We start from the raw sequence: 18280 nt of genomic DNA on the forward strand, positions 1-18280 counted from the left end.
CTTTACAGATCCAATATCCCTTGGAGATATTCGGGGTTCAGTTCCAGAATACCAGAATATAGTGAATATCACAATAAAGTCAGTTACACAAAATTTCTGGCTTCCCAGGGTGTATAAAAGTTATGTTGAGACTACACTGTAGCCTTGCCAGTGTGCAGTAGCATTATGCCTGAGAAAACAATGTACAGACCTTAATTTGAAAAATAATTTATTGCTAATGGGTGTACCTATGGGTGATTCTTGTTGATGTATGACAGAAAACAAAATTCTGAAAAGCAATTATCTTTCAATTAAAAAATAATTAAAATAATAATAATTTATTGCTGAAAAACACTATCGTTGTAGACGTCAGCAAATAACACCGAAGATTGCTGATCACAGATCACCATAACAAATGTAACGATATTGCAAAGTTTGACATATTATGAGAATTACCAAGAGGTGACACAGACACTGAGTGAGCAAATGCTGTTGGAAAAATGGTACCTATAGACTTTCTCGACTTGCTGACAAACCTTTAATTTTTAAAAAATTTAAAAAAGGACTATCTGAGAACTTCAATAAAACAAGGTATGCCTGTACCTCTAAAGCAAGCAATAAAGAAACTGATTCAAAAATCAAAGGTTTGAAAAATAACTTTATTTGTTATTTGTGATGATTTGCTGAATTGAAAACCAACCGGTAATTAGAAGCTCTAGAACAAAATATAAGATCTACACCTGGGGTGACTGGAGCACAGAGGACAATTCCCAACTCTGAAGCTGGGGGATGCATGTCTCTTAGTCCTCTAAGTTCTAATCCTGCTGTTCCAACAAAAGGAATCAGCAACCACAAACATTTCAGACCAAGATGTAAACAAGTGGCTGAGTTTACATCTCTTGGTGGGACCTCCCTGTGACATCACTGATGACCTCAATCAGGGACCTTTAAACTAAAGGTCTCCCAACATAGGAGTAGGAAGGGCAGCTCCACAGTGAAGGACAAGGTCATCATGGAAAATAATCATTTTGTTTTGTCAAAAAACAATGACATCCAGTCATTGCAAAGGTGATAGGCTCCAAAGAGAACCTTTACATGTCTCTTCTCTCTCCATCTTCCCCATTCACCCAGATGCTTGGTCTCCACACCCAGACACCAGCATTAATTCCTCTCTCCCCACTCAGGTCCCACATTCAATTCATCACTTGGTTCCTCTTCCTTACCTCCCCCAAATCCAACCATCTCACCATTTCCACTGCAGGCACCTTAGTCTCAGCGACCAACAGTCAAGAGAGGGCACAATTGTGAGAGAGAGGGAACACTGCATTTGGAGAATTGAAGACCATCAATGGTTTTAGCTGTAAAGGAAGGAGGGGGAGCAAAGTGGGACAGAACTAGAAAGGTGGGGAGGGTCCAGGCTGTAAATTTATCTGTTAAAGCATGTTAAAGATTTGTACACTGATCAGCTGAGAAAAATTTGAGGTTACAGAAATTTACCAGAAGATAGGCTTCCCTGGTGGCTCAGATGGTAAAGAATCTGCCTGCAATGTGAGACCCTGGTTCAGTCTCTGGGTTGGGAGGATTCCATGGAGTAGGAAATGGCAACCCACTGAGTATTCTTGCCTGAAAAATCCCATGGACAGAGGACACGGGCGAGCTATAGTTCATGGGGTCGCAGAGTCAGACATGACTGAGAAAGTAACACACACGAGAAATTAAAGCATTAAATGAATTGAACGTACTTTGATAACAACAACAAAGCTGATTGGTTCAGGGGATACAGACATTCACATCTGTGAACCAGGTGTGCTGAGGGATAAAACTGAGGACTGACCAGCGGAGAGGCTTTCAAAACTCTGTCCTTCCTCACTGTTTCCCTAACCAATCACACATTTCAAGGTGACACTATTTCTAAGAATTAGATAATAAAAATAATCTGCTACTATTAATATTGGAATACCAAAAACCAAAAATAAAGCTGCAGGGTACATTTAGGAACAAAGAATTTATTTGAACAGACCCCTAACCGAGCTAGATCAAGCAAACTTTCTGCTGCTGCCTCTAAAGCCTGACAAAGGGCTTGAAACAGGTAAATTTTATAGCATTATTTACTTATTATGGAAGAAGGATGCTTTGGGGGACAGTCTTCAAAATATGCAGTGCTAAGAGGTAAGAACAACAAAGCAACAAGGAAAAAGTAGAAATGAAAAGCTACTTTTCCAATTAGCATTCAAGAACACAAAATGAGGGTTTAAGAATACTAGGTGCTAAAAACACATTTCTGGAATTTGAGCTACTCTATGTAGTCTTGGAATTTAACCAGTGCCTCATGAAAGTTTGCAGGTGGAGTTGGCTTCCTACTGAGTTGCTCTAGTCCAGACAACTGGCTACACTACTGGAGCCTAGAGTATCCCTGTGGTTGGGGATGCCCCACTCCTATCATTGGACTCCTTGGAGCTCACTTCTCTGTATGTCCAGCTCGGTGAGTGAGGCTACAGGCACTGCTTCAATGCTGACAGCCTGATATCTTATCTACTCAATGTCCCCACTGATGATCCATCTGACAATGCATTTGAAATGGGAGGGGAGGGGTGCAGTGGTGATATTCCAGAAACTGTCTAAGAAATCAAAAGAGACAGTTCCGATATCATAAGACATAAGGAAGTTTGGATGTTATGTTTATTATTGATTATTACCTATTTTGTGTGGGCCATCAAAATACCTAAATATATCTTGCATTCTTTTGGGACTGACTTCCCTTGTGGCTCAGACAGTAAAGAATCTGTCTGCAATGCAGAAGACCTGGGTTTAGTACTTGAGTCAGGAAGATTCCCTGCAGAAAGGAATGGCTACCCACTCTAGTATTCTTGCTTGGAGAATCCCATGGACAGAGGAGCCTGGCAGGCTACAGTCCATGGGATCACAAAGAGTCGGACATGACTGAGTGACAAACACATCCTTTTGGGATTATATGCAGCCAAAGGTTTTCCTCTGAGCCATGCTTTCTATATAATTTTATAAAGCCTCACACTAACATTTACTGAAACTCAGCGAGCAGCAGAGGGAAACAAAAAAAGAAGATGAAAAGAGATAAGGAATAGAGGGAGGAAGGAAAAGAAAATAAGGAAGGAAATATTAAATTACTGAGAGGAAAGAGCCAATCAAATCTGGAGGGAAGATACTAGACAGATGTCCAGAGACCAAAGCTTGGAGCCTACTGCATGCGCAGTGCCTAGACCTACTGTGTAAGAGACTTATTAGTAGTTTATCTAGGCTCTCAGCCTTGATTTGCCTTTCTTTCTAAACTCTCACCTGTGATGCACAGGTTCAGTCTCTGCAAGTCAGATTTCATAGGCTCTCTGGCAAGCGGGCCTTTTTTAGGTTGTGCCAGTAAGCGGGCACTAGAGGGAGACTGAAAGTGGGACAGAGCTAATGTTCTATCTGACTTGCTGTTCCTGCAGTGTCACCTCAGCAGGGGGACCTGACTCCAGCTCCGAGCTTCCATTAGCACATGGAGAAATAGCCCCATCCTGCTTCCTCAGCACGTACAACCAGCAACTGGGTAGTGACCTCTCCTTGGAGGCTTGAGCACCAACTGTAGGGGCTCTCTTCTGAGTTCTTAGGTCTGAATATCTGTCCTAGGACATGGTAGCTGCTTCCTAAAATCATTACCCCAGTGTTTCCTTTCATTTTTCTAGCCTCCTATTCTTATGTAGCAAATTTCCTATATTAAATCCTTTCAGTTGAAATACTGTTTTTCTCACGAAGCCTTTTCTTCTCATGGACTCCCTTCTGACAGAAAGAGCTGAAAAATTCTGCAACCTTAGCCAACAACCTCCCGGCAATCTAAATGAGAGGTTAATTTTTTGATTAAGTGAATCAAAAAACACTGAAACAACTGTGACACAGTAAAAATGACTGTGTTCTAGCCTCTTGAAATATGAAGCTATAACTTGGGTTTGGAATATTTTCATGACTGGATGTCTTAAAAAATAACAATTCAAATATATGAATATTATATGAAAATATAAGGTTATTGGATATATTATTTAATAGCACATTTTGAAAGTAAAGTTAATTACTTGAGTTATTTTCAGGTATGAAAAGAGAAACAAAGAGAAGATTAAACTACTGGAGGTTTCTATCAAGTTTTACAAGGAAGGATCACTGCAAAATTGAATATAAGTGAAAACAACTGAAATGGTGTGGGTCTTACCAGTATCTGTTCACAGTCAATAATGGTGCTCAACCTGTGTGTGATGGTTAGCACAGTGCAGTAAGCAAATTTCTCATGGATTTTTTTTTGTATTAACTCATCAGTTCTGGAATCAGAGAAGTTGATATACTTCAGTGAAGACAGGAAAGGCAGACAAGAGTTAAAAATTAAAAATCAATGCTTTAACATATAATCTTGTTCCTAAAAAACTAACTATAAAAAATCTATTTAGAAATTTACTATTTTTCATAAAGTGATAGAAAATAGTCTTCCCTTGAAATTGCTTGAAACTATCAGAAGCTGGATTTAGAAATCCAGCTTTCTTAGGATGCCTCATAACAATATTAACAGCATATAGCTGTCTTGCTTTCTTCCTTTGTTTTCCTTTGTGATTAACATTATTAAAAGATATCTGTGGGTCAAAGAGAGCATAGAAACACTTTTCAGCATCGCTAAATGTTTTCCATTTACTACATTTACAATTTGGATTCCAGGTTTACTGGACCTCAGCTACATACCTTGGATCCACATTGGATGTGGCTTTGTCAAGAATCAATATCTGATTTTTCCTGAGAATAGCCCTAGCAAGGCACACTAGTTGTCTCTGTCCAACACTCAGATTCAATCCTGATTCTGCTAATTCGGTATTCATTTCACTAGGAAGAGCTTTGATGGCTTCTTTAAGTTGTACCTGTGGATACAGAAAGAACAAAATTTCGAAAACAAATGACAGCTGAAGTAGAAAAGCCTCTTAGAATGTTAGAGCTTTGAAGTCCTCATGACTTCTTATGTATCTTACATATACAGCCCTGTGATGGGAAAAACTGTTTCCAATTAGTGTTCACTGAGAAAGATGGTTGGTACAGTCAAGTCAGGACAGAAGGATCTCAATGTCCCCCGATCCCTGCCACATGCCATCCACCAACAACCCCCACCTAGGAATTAGTTCAGAAAGCCTCTCAAAAATTGAAGCTATTTCTCCCAATGTGGTTTAAACAGAAAATCTAAGAGGATCTTTATGGTTGAATCAACTTTACCAAAGTACATTTTGCATAAGAGGTGGTACATTAAAAGGAATTTAAAAAAATTAGAGAAAGTATGGTTCTCTAAAGATATAATCTTATTAACAGTTTACAATTTTTTAACGTTTAAAATAATACAAATTTAAACAATGGAAAATTCCATCTTATACATTAGTAATCCTGGGACATTTCCCAAGCTTAGTCTATAAATAGTGGACCAGTCAACTGCATTTTCTTCAATATCATAAATGTCTTCCAGTAAATGAAAACTCACAAAAACAAGATAAAATATTACATCTTATTTCCCCCACAATATGGATATATGTGATGTTTATACTAATCTATCTTTATAAAATAATACTCATAAGATTAAAAAAAAAAAAACAAATCTTTAACCACCAAATATAATCTGAAAGTACACTTGGTGGTAGGGGTCAGTTCAATGAATATTCATTTTGGAGAAATATTATGGAGCAAGAAGCAAACTCAGGATGTATTTAAAGTGAAAGAACAAAGAAGAAATACACTTCTAATTAAGAAACCAACAGATCGATGGCCAATAAGTTATGAGACACAGTACAAAGTCAGATAACAAAACACCAAGGGTGAATGAGTAGCATTTTTGTGATATCCTAAATGCTGGAGCACTTCCACGAATGTGATCCTGAACTGTGCTCCTGATGGAATCCAATCCCTAGAAAGCAGAATTCTGAGTCAGGATTAAATATGGTATTGTTATTTAGTGACAGCATAAAAAGTGTATAAACTCTAAAGGGTAAAATTTGAATTGTGGTGCAAGTGGTTGGTCTTTGTTAAGACTGACATTCTAACTTTGAAAAAATAATCTCACACTTACTCCTGAGTTGGTTGACATCACAAAACTAGTCTGTTTTTTTTTTTCTTTTCCTTCAGGTTGTCCATATCTGCTTCATGACAAATAAGAGTTGTAAGGGGTAGTGTTTTTCATAAAATACTATTTTCTGAGACACTGAATTTATTTATGAATCAGGGATAGTTATGAGATAATATGAATATCAAAGCTCTCTGTAGTGTAATCATAAAATCAAGGAATAAAGTATTAGAATGGAAGAAAAGGGCAACAGATGCAGTAGACAATAATAGACAATCATAACAAGAAGTTACAACTGGAGAATCTGAACACGTTAGATGATAGTGTAATATTACTGTTTTATTTCTTATTCGAGATAATTGTGTTAGATTATGCAAGAGAATGTCCTTGAAAAGGATAGAGATTGTGTCTCTTGATGACTGTGATAGACCCAGAATCTGAAACAATGGCTGTCTAAGAAGCTCTCAGAGATATTTGTTGGCAGTGTGAAGGCAGAACTGAATCTCATCAAATGACATTATCTGTTCCTATAAATTAGAAAGTAAATCCATATAGACAGTTTACATATGACACTATTATTACGTGTAAAAGGATTATATTCTAATAACAATTAACTGGCTCTAGAATATCACATAACACTATAAACTGTGGAAAGCATATAAAAAGTTATAATTTAAGGAAAATGGAGCAAATAATACTATTCAAAACTGTACATCTCAATATGAAATACTTCAGATCATTTTTGAGGTTGGGAAAATAATAGAATAGAGAAAAGTTGAAAAACAATAAACTGAACTTATAAGGTACCCTATTTCTGTCATCATAAACATTTTTAAAGTAACCTGCTGTGTAGTGTATCTAATAGGGGCCAATACTTCTCACAGGAGGTTAACATAGATGTCAGATGGTTCCCACATTTCATGGAACCTTCTTACTTCTCAAAAAGAAAGGCTGGTGGGCTGGAAGAAGACAGGGAAATGCAATCAGCAGATGGGGAAGAGCTTTCACTAGAGCAGGGCCAGCAATAAAGGAAGTTCACCTAATACAAGGCCCCAGGAAATGGAAATGGAAATGGAAATGGAAATGCCACCACAAGGACTGAACCACGTGGTTCCTGATGCATCGGCAGCTGACGCCCAGGTTTCTGGATCTTGGTTTCCTGTGTGATGGACACACTTGTGTCCTAACAGAGATACTATCGATGCTGGATTTGTGTAACACAAAATTTTTTAAAGAAATAAGCCATACTTCTCCGAAATGAAGAAATAAACCAAACATTTAGTACCTATTTATCAAGTGCTATGTTTTAAAAGCAAAAGACTGAGCTAGGTTCCATGAGAGATTAGAAGTCTGTCTATGATTTAGAAATCTAAAGTTTCTGCCATCAGTAGAATCAATTTGCAAAACTAGGACTGATACACAAAAATTAGTATTAAAATATACAAACCAATAGCAACTTAATAGTCAAATTTTTTTCATGCAAGGGTAGGGAAATTCAGTGAAGTCGGGCAAGGGGAAACACAGCACAAATAACAGAAACTCCTCTAGAAATTAATGTATCTATATAACAACTGAGCCAAAACACCAGGGTTCTGTTACCTGCATTCATGCTGCAGCATTAAAATGATATAATCATCAATAAGTAATCATCACATTCAAGCTAAATAATTTACTTGTATAAACACTTCCTTATGAAACTTCATTGCATTGTATTGGAATGATCTTGTTTATCTTTCAGTTAATAATGAAAAACTAGTGTCTCCACTTAGATAGCCCTTAAGGCCAGAGGAATAAAATGAACATTGGAGGGTAATTAGGGTAATTAATTTACTAGGTCACTCATAGAATGTGATCCCATAGTTTTAATGTCTAGTTTAATGCTCTGTTAAGGACAAAATAATGTATCTAGTTGCTTGGGGTTCTATAGAAAAAGCTAAAATGAAAACATGAGGAATTATATTGTTGGTTTTCATTATCAATACACATATTTTAAGTGTACCTATCTCATCACTGTTCTCCTGGAAAGTAAACAGTTAAAATGATAAGCTTCCCTTAATTACTTGCAATGCTATGAATGTACACACACAGATACTGATGCTAACAAGTTAATAACATTACATAAATTACCTCTTCTAAGACATTCCACAGTTCCTCCTCCAAATACTCATTAAAGGGATCCAAATTTTTCCTCAGTGTTCCAATGAATAAAACAGGGTCCTAAATACCACGAAATAGTGAACATTAGTACCTTAGTCTCTTTTCTTTTTTTTTTTTTTTTGTCTCTTTTAATTTTAAACCAATGCTTATAGAAAAGAATGAAAATATAAAATATCAAAATTCACTGTAATTATTAATATTAAAGTTACAAATGTATGTTTACAAAACAGTATCTCTAAAATAATTTTCCATTGTACAAAGTGTGCTACAAAAAAATCCTCTGGACTATTAAACACTAAAAGAAGAAAGTGTTTAAGAAGTATTTTCATCTTAAGAAAAAATAAATGAAGAAAAGAAAGGAAAATTTTATTTTTTGAAAAAATTTGTCATTTTGGTAATAAATATCTGGTTAAACACACACACACAAACTGACATTGTAATCACATGAGAAAGTTTACATCAAGATCTACATAAATTAACTGTCAATCCTGGTGAGACTGGGAAACATCAAGTGCATGATTAGTTGAGGCTTGTGCTTCAAAGCAGAACCATTCAATATTTATACTTTGGCAATGAAGAATAAACTAGGCTATTTTCTCCATTGGTCAGACTGTCTTCTAGGATCTGGAAATCTCTCCCCAGGTATGAATGGAACATCCCCACACGTTCAAAGAGAACATCAGCTCCTGGGGCCTGAGGCACCTCTGTCCATGGAGAGATCATATCTGATTCTGCATTAGCTGGTCCCCACGTTCTCTCACCTGTGCATCAGGATGACCTGCCTCACAGAACCTCGTTACTCACTTCAAGGCCAGGAGGACCTGAAACCCACTGTGACGTGACCCATAATAAAATTATTTAAATAGCTTTTCCTATTCATCTACCTATTCATCATCAGGAGGAGCCACAAGTAAATTACACTGGAATCATACACCTCCTGAGTTTCAAGAGAGAATATGTACATAAGCTCATGTAGACAACTTACGTTTTCTTCTGGAAGGCTCTAGTAAGCCAGGTCATAAGAATATGGGCAGCAGAGAAGAGCCCAATAGGCTCCTTTCAGTGAAGGAGGCAGGACAAGGGGAGGCACATGTGTGGGATCAAGAGGAGACCTGACTCCTCCACAAGTGCCCAGAACTGCTCGGAATCACCAGCCTCAAAATCCTGCCTGGTCTTGGGGCTGGACTTTCCTCCTCACTTAATAAAATCCTAAGAAGAAAGATGAAGAAGACAAATATTTCTCTTCCCTAGTCATAATGAAGAATGATACTTAGAGAGCCTCCCATACCTTCTTTCCCTATTGTCTCAGTTTTAAGTCTAGTGATCAAGAAATAAATGCAGAAGGCACAGGACAGTGTGCCACCAAAAGAGATATATCCCTAAGGAAAGTCCAAAATTAAAAATATACTATGTAGGGAGCTTCATTTGCACAAAGTTGATTAACTGACCGATAAGCCTACAGAGCATTGAAAATCACCAGGCATACACATTTCAAAATGATCATTGAATTGAACTGAAAAATCCATAGACTCAAATTTAAAGTTTCCCCTAAAACTCTCGAATTTAGAAACAAAGATTAACACCCATCTAAGCAATAGTAAGAGTTCCTTGTCAGGAGAATAACCATCATTGTACCTCAAATTTTTATAAAAACTTTTTATGCTTTGTAATTTTCAACCCTAAGATTCCCCCATGCAGGCGATTTCTCATCCTTTAGCTGTTATCTATGAAAGTCTACACAAACAACTGGCGAGGTGAGGGGAGGCTGGTCCCCAGTGTTCCTTGCCCTTCTCTTCTCCATCTTCCATCCAGGTTCTTTCAAGTAAGCAGGTACTCCCTGAATGTAATCTCAACTGGTGTTCTTCCTGGGGAATATACTTAACTACTTCAGATCTTGAGCACAAAGGACACATACACTTCAACTACCTGTTGTGTTTAAGAAAATTATTTAGGAAAAGCTTTCATTTTTGCTTTTTCCTGAAACTTTGAATACCAATTGAAGAGTACTTCTTAAGAACACAGTATTCATCTTTTAAAGTTCCCCCAAGGACTGATGCTCTATGTCCCCACTTCCCTGTCTCTGGTTCCTACTCAGGTCCTTGCTGCCATCACATCTCCCCCAGTTCTGACCTGCTCATGGCAGGACCAACAGTGATAGGGATAAGACTGGGAGAGAGAGATGACCCCAGAAGCTTGCTGCTGTTCCCAGGATCACAGGTAACAGGGATTTGGGGAACATGATGTGGGCCTGGCTCACCTGAGTGGGGCAACTCAAAGAAACAGCACTGGGCCCCCCTTCTGCAGAGTCTGCTCTCAGCTTCCTAGGCTCCCTAAATCAGGGTGTTGACACACAAGCATCACTGCTTGCTACTCATTTGAGGGGAAGAGAGATGTACGTTTTCTGCACATAGACAAGTTAACTTCAAGTAACCAAACCAACAGACTTTTCTCCATCTCTGAACCAACAAGACACTGTAAAGACAGAGGACTCTTGGCTGGGGAGGGGTAAGATTTTGAATATCTTCTCCTGACACTTATTAGCCCATAATACATAAATGAAAAAACCCATTTCAAAAACTGATATTCTCCAAATGAGACTCAAAACTGATATTCTCCAAAGGAGACTCAAAACAGGAGGAGTCATATCTTCTGACTTTACTAAACTTTTGTTATGTTTTGGGGAAAATATCTCATGAGAACATCATTCAGTTTAACTAACATTTATTGAAAACAAAACATAAATTTGGAGTCAGACAGTTCTAAGTTCTGATTCAACTTTTCATTAGTTATTAGACTCAGGGTATTGACTATGCCAAAGCCTTTGACTGTGTGGATCACAATAAACTGTGGGAAATTCTGGAAGAGATGGGAATACCAGACCACCTGATCTGCCTCTTGAGAAATCTGTATGCAGGTCAGGAAGCAACAGTTAGAACTGGACATGGAACAACAGACTGGTTCCAAATAGGAAAAGGAGTATGTCAAGGCTGTATATTGTCACCCTGCTTATTTAACTTGTATGCAGAGTGCATCATGAGAAACGCTGGACATGAGAAACATAAGCTGGAATCAAGATTGCCAGGAGAAATATCAATAACCTCAGATATGCAGATGACACCACCCTTATGGCAGAAAGTGAAGAGGAACTAAAAAGCCTCTTGATGAAAGTGAAAGTGGAGAGTGAAAAAGTTGGCTTAAAGCTCAACATTCAGAAAACGAAGATCCTGGCATCCGGTCCCATCACTTCATGGGAAATAGATGGGGAAACAGTGGAAACAGTGTCAGACTTTCTTTTTTGGGGCTCCAAAATCACTGCAGATGGTGACTGCAGCCATGAAATTAAAAGATGCTTACTCCTTGGAAGGAAAGTTAAGACCAACCTAGATAGCATATTCAAAAGCAGAGACATTACTTTGCTAACAAAGGTCCCTTTAGTCAAAGCTATGGTTTTTCCTGTGGTCATGTATGGATGTGAGAGTTGGACTGTGAAGAAGGCTGAGCACCGAAGAATTGATGATTTTGAACTGTGGCGTTGGAGAAGACTCTTAAGAGTCCCTTGGACTGCAAGGAGATCCAACCAGTCCATTCTGAAGGAGATCAGCCCTGGGATTTCTTTGGAAGGAATGATGCTAAAGCTGAAACTCCAGTACTTTGGCCACCTCATGCGAAGAGTTGACTCATTGGAAAAGACTGTGATGCTGGGAGGGATTGGGGGCAGGAGGAGAAGGGGATGATAGAGGATGAGATGGCTGGATGGCATCACTGACCCGATGGACGTGAGTCTGGGTGAACTCCGGGAGTTGGTGATGGACAGGGAGGCCTAGCGTGCTGTGATTCATAGGGTCGCAAAGAGTCGGACACGATTGAGCGACTGAACTGAACTGAAATTATTTATCTTTCCAAGACAGTTCTATTACTGGAAACTAGGGTTAGCCTTGCAAGGCTGCTGTGACAATCTGAAACACAATGAAGTTCCTGATGTGATGCTAACATGGACCAGGAGCCCAGCCCAACAGGGAGACAGGCAGGGACAGTGACTGTCAAACTTCAGATGTAGTCGGTGGATGATAAAATTAATTTTGTGCACTGTGATCATCATTTTGTCTTTTATATGAAGTAGAATAGAACTGGCATCACAGAAAATATCAGAGCACAGAGCAATAGTAATTTTTTTTGTGACATTTTTGTTTCAGTGTGTGTGTGTGTGTGTGTGTGTATGCACATGAAATCATGATATGAAGCAGTTCTATCAAGGACCACAGTCAACAGCCACCTGAAGTCTTGCACAAGCAGAGTAATTTGCTTCTCAGCCTCTGGAGTTGGGAATCTCTCTAAATTTACTTTGAACCCTATAAGTATATTTTGGAAATTAATACATTGCTGATCATGTAATTTACAAATATTTTCTTCTTGTCCATAGGTTGTCTTTTTGTGTTTTTTTAATGGCTTCCTTCATGCTATACTTTTAAGTTTAACCAGGTCACATTTGTTTATTTTTGCTTTTGCTTCCATTACTTTAGGGGTCAGATCCAAAAAAAAAAAAATAGTGCTGTGATTTATGTCAAAGAGTATTCTGCCTATGTGTTCCTCTAAGATCTTGTCTTACTAAGTATCTTGTCTTACAGGTCTTTGCTCATTTATTCAATTTTAGTTTATTTTTTATATGGTATTAGAGAATGTTCTAATTATTTCTTTTTTAATATTTTATTTTATTTTTTAACTTTACAATATTGTATTGGTTTTACCATATATTTGACATGCAGTCATGCAGATTTCCCCACACTATTTATTGAAGAGACTATCTTTTCTTTATTACATATTGTTACCTCTTTTGTCTTAGATTAACTGACCATAAGTGCATGGGCTTATTTCTGGGTTTTTTATCCTGTTCCATTAATATATGTGTCTGGTTTCTGTGACAGTCACATAGTTTTTCATTACTGTGTCTCTGTAGTATAGTCTGAAATCAGGGACTCTGATTCCTCCAGCTGTGTTCTTCTTTCTCAAGATTGTTTTGGCTATTTGCAGTCTTTTCTGTTTCCATACAAATTTTTAAAAAATTTTTTGTTCTAGTTTTGTGAACAATGCTACTAGCAATTTGATAGAGATTGCATTGACTCTATAAATTGTCTTGGGTAGTATGGTTATTTTTAACAATATTGAATCTTTCAATCCAAGAATACAGTTTATCTTTTCATCTGTTTGTATCATCTTGAATTACTTTCATCAGTGTCTTACAGGTTTTGTATACAGGCCTTTTACCTCCTTAGGTAGGTTTATTCCGAGTTTTTTTTCCCCTTTGATGTGATGTCAATGGGATTGTTTCCTTAATTTCTCTTTCTGATACTTTGTTTCTAGTCTATATAAATACAGTCAATATCTGTATAAACAATGGCTTATACAGCTCAATATCAAAGAAACAAACAACCTAATCAAAAAATGCGAAGAAGACTTAGACATTTCTCCAAAGACATACAGAAGGTCAACAGACCCATGAAAAGATACTCAGCATCACTAATTACTCAGTTCCAGTCATGTCCGACTCTTTGCGACCCAATGAACTGCAGCATGCCAGGCTTCCTTATCCATCACCAACTCCCAGAGCTTGCTCAAACTCATGTCCATTGAGTTGGTGATGCCATCCAACCATCTCATCCTCTGACGTCTCCTCCTTCCACCTTCAATTTTTCCCAACATCAGGGTCTTTTCTAAGGATCAGTCCTTCGCATCAGGAGGCCAAAGTATTGGAACTTCAGCTTCAGCATCAGTCCTTCCAATGAATATTCAGGACTCATTTCCTTTAGGATTGACTGGTTTGATCTCCTTGCAGTCCAAGGGACTCTTAAGAGTATTCTTGAACATCACAGTTTAAAAGCATCAATTCTTCTGTGCTGAGTTTTCTTTACAGTCACTAATTATTAGAGAAATGTAGATCAAAACTACAATGAAGTATCACCTCACACTGGTTAGAATGACCATCATTTAACATCTACAAATAATAAATGCTGGAGAGGGTGTGGAGGAAAGGGGACCCCCCCACACTGTTGGTGGGAATGTAAATTGGTACAGCTGTTATGGAAAACAATATGGAGGTTCCTTAAGGAATTGAAAAAGAGTTACTGGGTGATCCAGCAATTCCCCTCCTCAGCAAACATCTGGAAAACATAAAAATTCTAGTTCAAAAAGATACATGCACCCCAGTTTTCACAACTTTTCTATTTATAATAGCCAAGGTATGTCCATGGACGGATGAATGGATAAAGATATGATGTATACACACAAACACACACACACACACACACACACACACACACAGGAATATTATTTAGCCATAAAAAGAATGAAATAGTGCCATTTGCAGCAACATAGACGAACCTAGAGATTATGAGACTAAGTGAAATAAGTCAGCAGAGAAAGATAAATATCATATGAGATCACTTATATGTGGAATCTTAAAAATTAATAGAAATGAACTTACTTACAACACAGAAACAGATTCACAAACATAGAAAACAAATTAATGATTACCAAAGAGGAAAGTAGAGAAGGATAAGTGTAAAATCTATGCTTAAGAAATACACCCTACTATTTTTCTATACGATTGAAACACTGTGAAACAAATAATCAGACACACACAAAATCTGACTCCTGGCTCTGCCCCTTACTTGATAAGTGGGACAAGCCCCTAGGGCCTCAGTTTTTAAATCTGTTAGGTAAGGATAACTACAGAATTGTGAGAATTAAGCAGGAAATGGTAGGATAAGGGGTTAAAACATGTTAATGATTCCACAAATGTTAGGAATTCTTATCAGTACTTGTAAGGGACTATAATAAGCACAGAGGAGCAGAAATGAGAGCTACATTTCTGTATCCTCAAGGAGATCCTCAAGGTGAGGAAGAAAATAGCCAAGAGTGTGGGAGGGCTGAGAAAAAAGGCCCGAGGTCTTGGTGGAGGACTGGTAAGTAACAATGTGTACAAGGTGGTGGTCAGGAAAGAAGCTGCTGGGAGGGGAAAATGAAATCAAAGTACAAGAAAGTGTTATTCTCTCTTCTTGCTTTAGGTGGAAACAGTAGACACATTTCTCTGTTACGCCTTTCCACAAATTCCTATTGTGTTTTTTTTTATTTGTGTTTCTTTGCTCTACTATTTATACAAACAATTTAGTTTATATTGTAAACAATAAACATAAAGAAAATCACCAAGCAGCATGAACACATAAGAGAAATTAAAGAGTAAAGTCATTCCGGAAAGTATTACTCTTTTTACTTAAGCAGAAATAATATTCAAAGGCCAGTAACCCAATCATTAAGAAGAATAACAGTTTCTGATGACTGAGCATTCCCAAGAACCAGACATGGGCACAAACCTTATCTCACCCAGTTGTGTGTGCTAAGTCGCTTTAGTGATGTCAGACTCTTTGCGACCCCATGAATTCATAGCCTACCAGGATCATCTGTCCAAGGGATTTTCCAGTCAAGAATACTGGAGCAAGTTGCCGTACCCTCCTCCAGCAGATCTTCCTGACCCAGGGATTGAATCTGCATCTCTTATGTCTCCTGCATTGGCAGGCAGGTCCTGTACCACTAGCACCACTTGGGAAGCCCAGATACATCTTCTGTGTGGCAATGATTCCCAGGCCTGGTTTAAAGATGAGGACACTGAAGTCTGGAAGCTGAGTGATGTCATCAAGGCCCCACAGTCCTTTGAGGCAGAGCAGGAATAAAACTGTGGATCACAATGACACTCAGTCTACACAAACATTCTATCCCTGGCTGCCTCTGGAATAATTTCCTGGGAACTTTGTACATTGCTAGTTCTCTACAGATATCCCCTCTTTTATCAACCAATATTGTACCTTAGAGACAAAGGCATATAGAGAGGAATCTACATGTATACAATGTTTGGCACTATTTTGTAAGGATACTCTCTGGAGTGTGTAAGTTGAACATGCTCAAAGGAAGGGTGGAAATCAACAGAACAGAACAGAACCAAACTATGTTGATGGTATGTAAGACTACCATCTTACATATGATGGTATGAAAGACTAAAGGTATGTTTAGTCTTTGCTCAGATGTGCTTCCAAACATTATTGGCAGAGCCAAGGATCTTCTAACATTATTTCTTTATCTATAGAGTTATTTTATGTACACCAGCATACAATTCTAATTAAGAAGCTTTAAAAATAAGGCATGGTATGTTTCAAAAGCTTTGCATCAAAGGAAATGAAAGGACTCAACAGACATGCCCTTTATTTCTACTAACTAATCTCACTTGGTCATTTCAAAGATGAGTACCATCAAAACGTAAAACTTGGGAATCTAAAGTCCTTTATTTTCTACTGTAACCACAAGTTATGAATTAAATAGCCAGAGAAAATCTTTAAATATGGAGACTGAACGTGCTAAAAAGTTCTTCCCATTTTTCCTGAAAGGGATGCTGCTGCTGCTGCTAAGTCGCTTCATTCGTGTCCCACTCTGTGCAACCCCATAGATGGCAGCCCACCAGGCTCCTCTGTCCCTGGGATTCTCCAGGCAATAACACTGGAGTGGGTTGCCATTTCCTTCTCCAATGTATGAAAGTGAAAAGTGAAAGTGAAGTCGCTCAGTCATGTCTGACTTCTAGCGACCCCGTGGACTGCAGCCTACCAGGCTCCTTCATCCATGGGATTTTCCAGGCAAGAGTACTGGAGTGGGGTGCCATTGATACCTTTAAAAATTTTTTTAAATTATGGTAAAATACATATGAAATTTACTAGCTTGACCAGCTGTAAGTGCACAATTCAGAGGTATTAAGTACATTTACAATGTTGCACAGCGATTACCACCATCCAGCCACAGAACTCCTTTCATCTTTCAAAACTGAAACTCTGTAGACATTAAACAACAAGTCCCCACTCCCAGCAGCTCATGGAACCCACCATTCTAATTCCTGTCCCCATGAATTTAGTACTCTAGGTACCTCATATTAGTAGAATCATACAGTATTTGTCCTCTGTGACTGGCTTATTTCACTGTTACCTCAAGGTTCATCTGTGTTGTAGCACAAGTCAGAATTTCCTTCCTTTCTGAGGCTGAATAATACTCCACTGTATACATATATGCACCACATTGTGTTTATTGATTCACCTGTCAATGGACCTCTAGGTGCCTCCACCTTTTTGCTACTGAGAATAATGCTGCGATGAACATGCAAGTACAGGCATCACTTCAAGATCTTTCTTTCAATTCTTTTGGGTTTATACTCTAAAGTAGAACTGCTAGATCATATAATAATTCTATCTTTAACTTTTTTGAGAATTGACCAACTTGTTTTCCACAGTGGCTTCACTGTCTTACATTTCTACCAGCAATGAACAAGGATTCTAATTTCTCTACATCCTTGCCAATACTGCCAACCCATTTTCTCTCTTTCATTTTTATTTTTTGACAGTAGATGTCTTAAGGGGTATGAGGTAGCATTTCACTGTAGTCTGAAAAGCTGTATCTTGGTTTCAAAAGTACTCAGACATATGCATTACCACATGTAAAATTAGATAGCCAGTGGAAATTTGCTGTATGGTACAGAGAACTCAATTTTGGTGCTCTGTGATAACCTAGAGGGGTGGGATGAGGTAGGAAAGAGGTTCAAGAGGGAAGGACATATATATACCTATGGCTGATCCATGTTGATACATGGCAGAAGCCAAAATGATATTATAAAGCAATTATCCTTCAATTAAAAATAAATTAATTAGAAAAAACAAGAGTCCTTAGAGTAATTCCAGGTATTTTAGAGGCCACCAGTAGATAGCAACAGCTGTACTCAGTCATAAGGTCCAAGCCCACATTCTCCTTCCCTTTTGGTGCCATGCTGAAATGCTTCCTAATAAACAGGCATTTCAGGGCACATTACACCCACATTCCAGGAAGCACATTTGCCTGGCTCTTTGTGTCTCATCTCTTCTCTGTTTCTCATCTCAAGAGGGTGTTTTTCTGAGCTTTGTTTGATAGGCAGATGATTATGGAGTTTTTTAAACAGGTTTATTTAAAAATAAAACCTCAAAAAAAAAAAAAAAA

General features: G+C 38.1%; 2 protein-coding genes across 2 annotated transcripts in view; both read right to left on the reverse strand.

Moving 5' to 3' along the window:
- LOC123464831 (ATP-binding cassette sub-family C member 4-like) overlaps positions 1-18280 on the reverse strand; it is an 891549-nt gene that overhangs the window by 217027 nt on the left and 656242 nt on the right. The gene's annotated exons all lie outside the window — the stretch shown is intronic.
- LOC102412250 (ATP-binding cassette sub-family C member 4-like) overlaps positions 1-18280 on the reverse strand; it is a 157550-nt gene that overhangs the window by 16406 nt on the left and 122864 nt on the right. Inside the window, 3 exon segments of the mRNA XM_045162455.1 lie at positions 4196-4301; positions 4714-4886; positions 8195-8284. Coding sequence (XP_045018390.1) covers positions 4196-4301; positions 4714-4886; positions 8195-8284 — 369 coding nt within the window.

The sequence above is a fragment of the Bubalus bubalis genome, chromosome 13, assembly GCF_019923935.1.
Source record: "Bubalus bubalis isolate 160015118507 breed Murrah chromosome 13, NDDB_SH_1, whole genome shotgun sequence".
Lineage (NCBI taxonomy): Eukaryota > Metazoa > Chordata > Mammalia > Artiodactyla > Bovidae > Bubalus > Bubalus bubalis.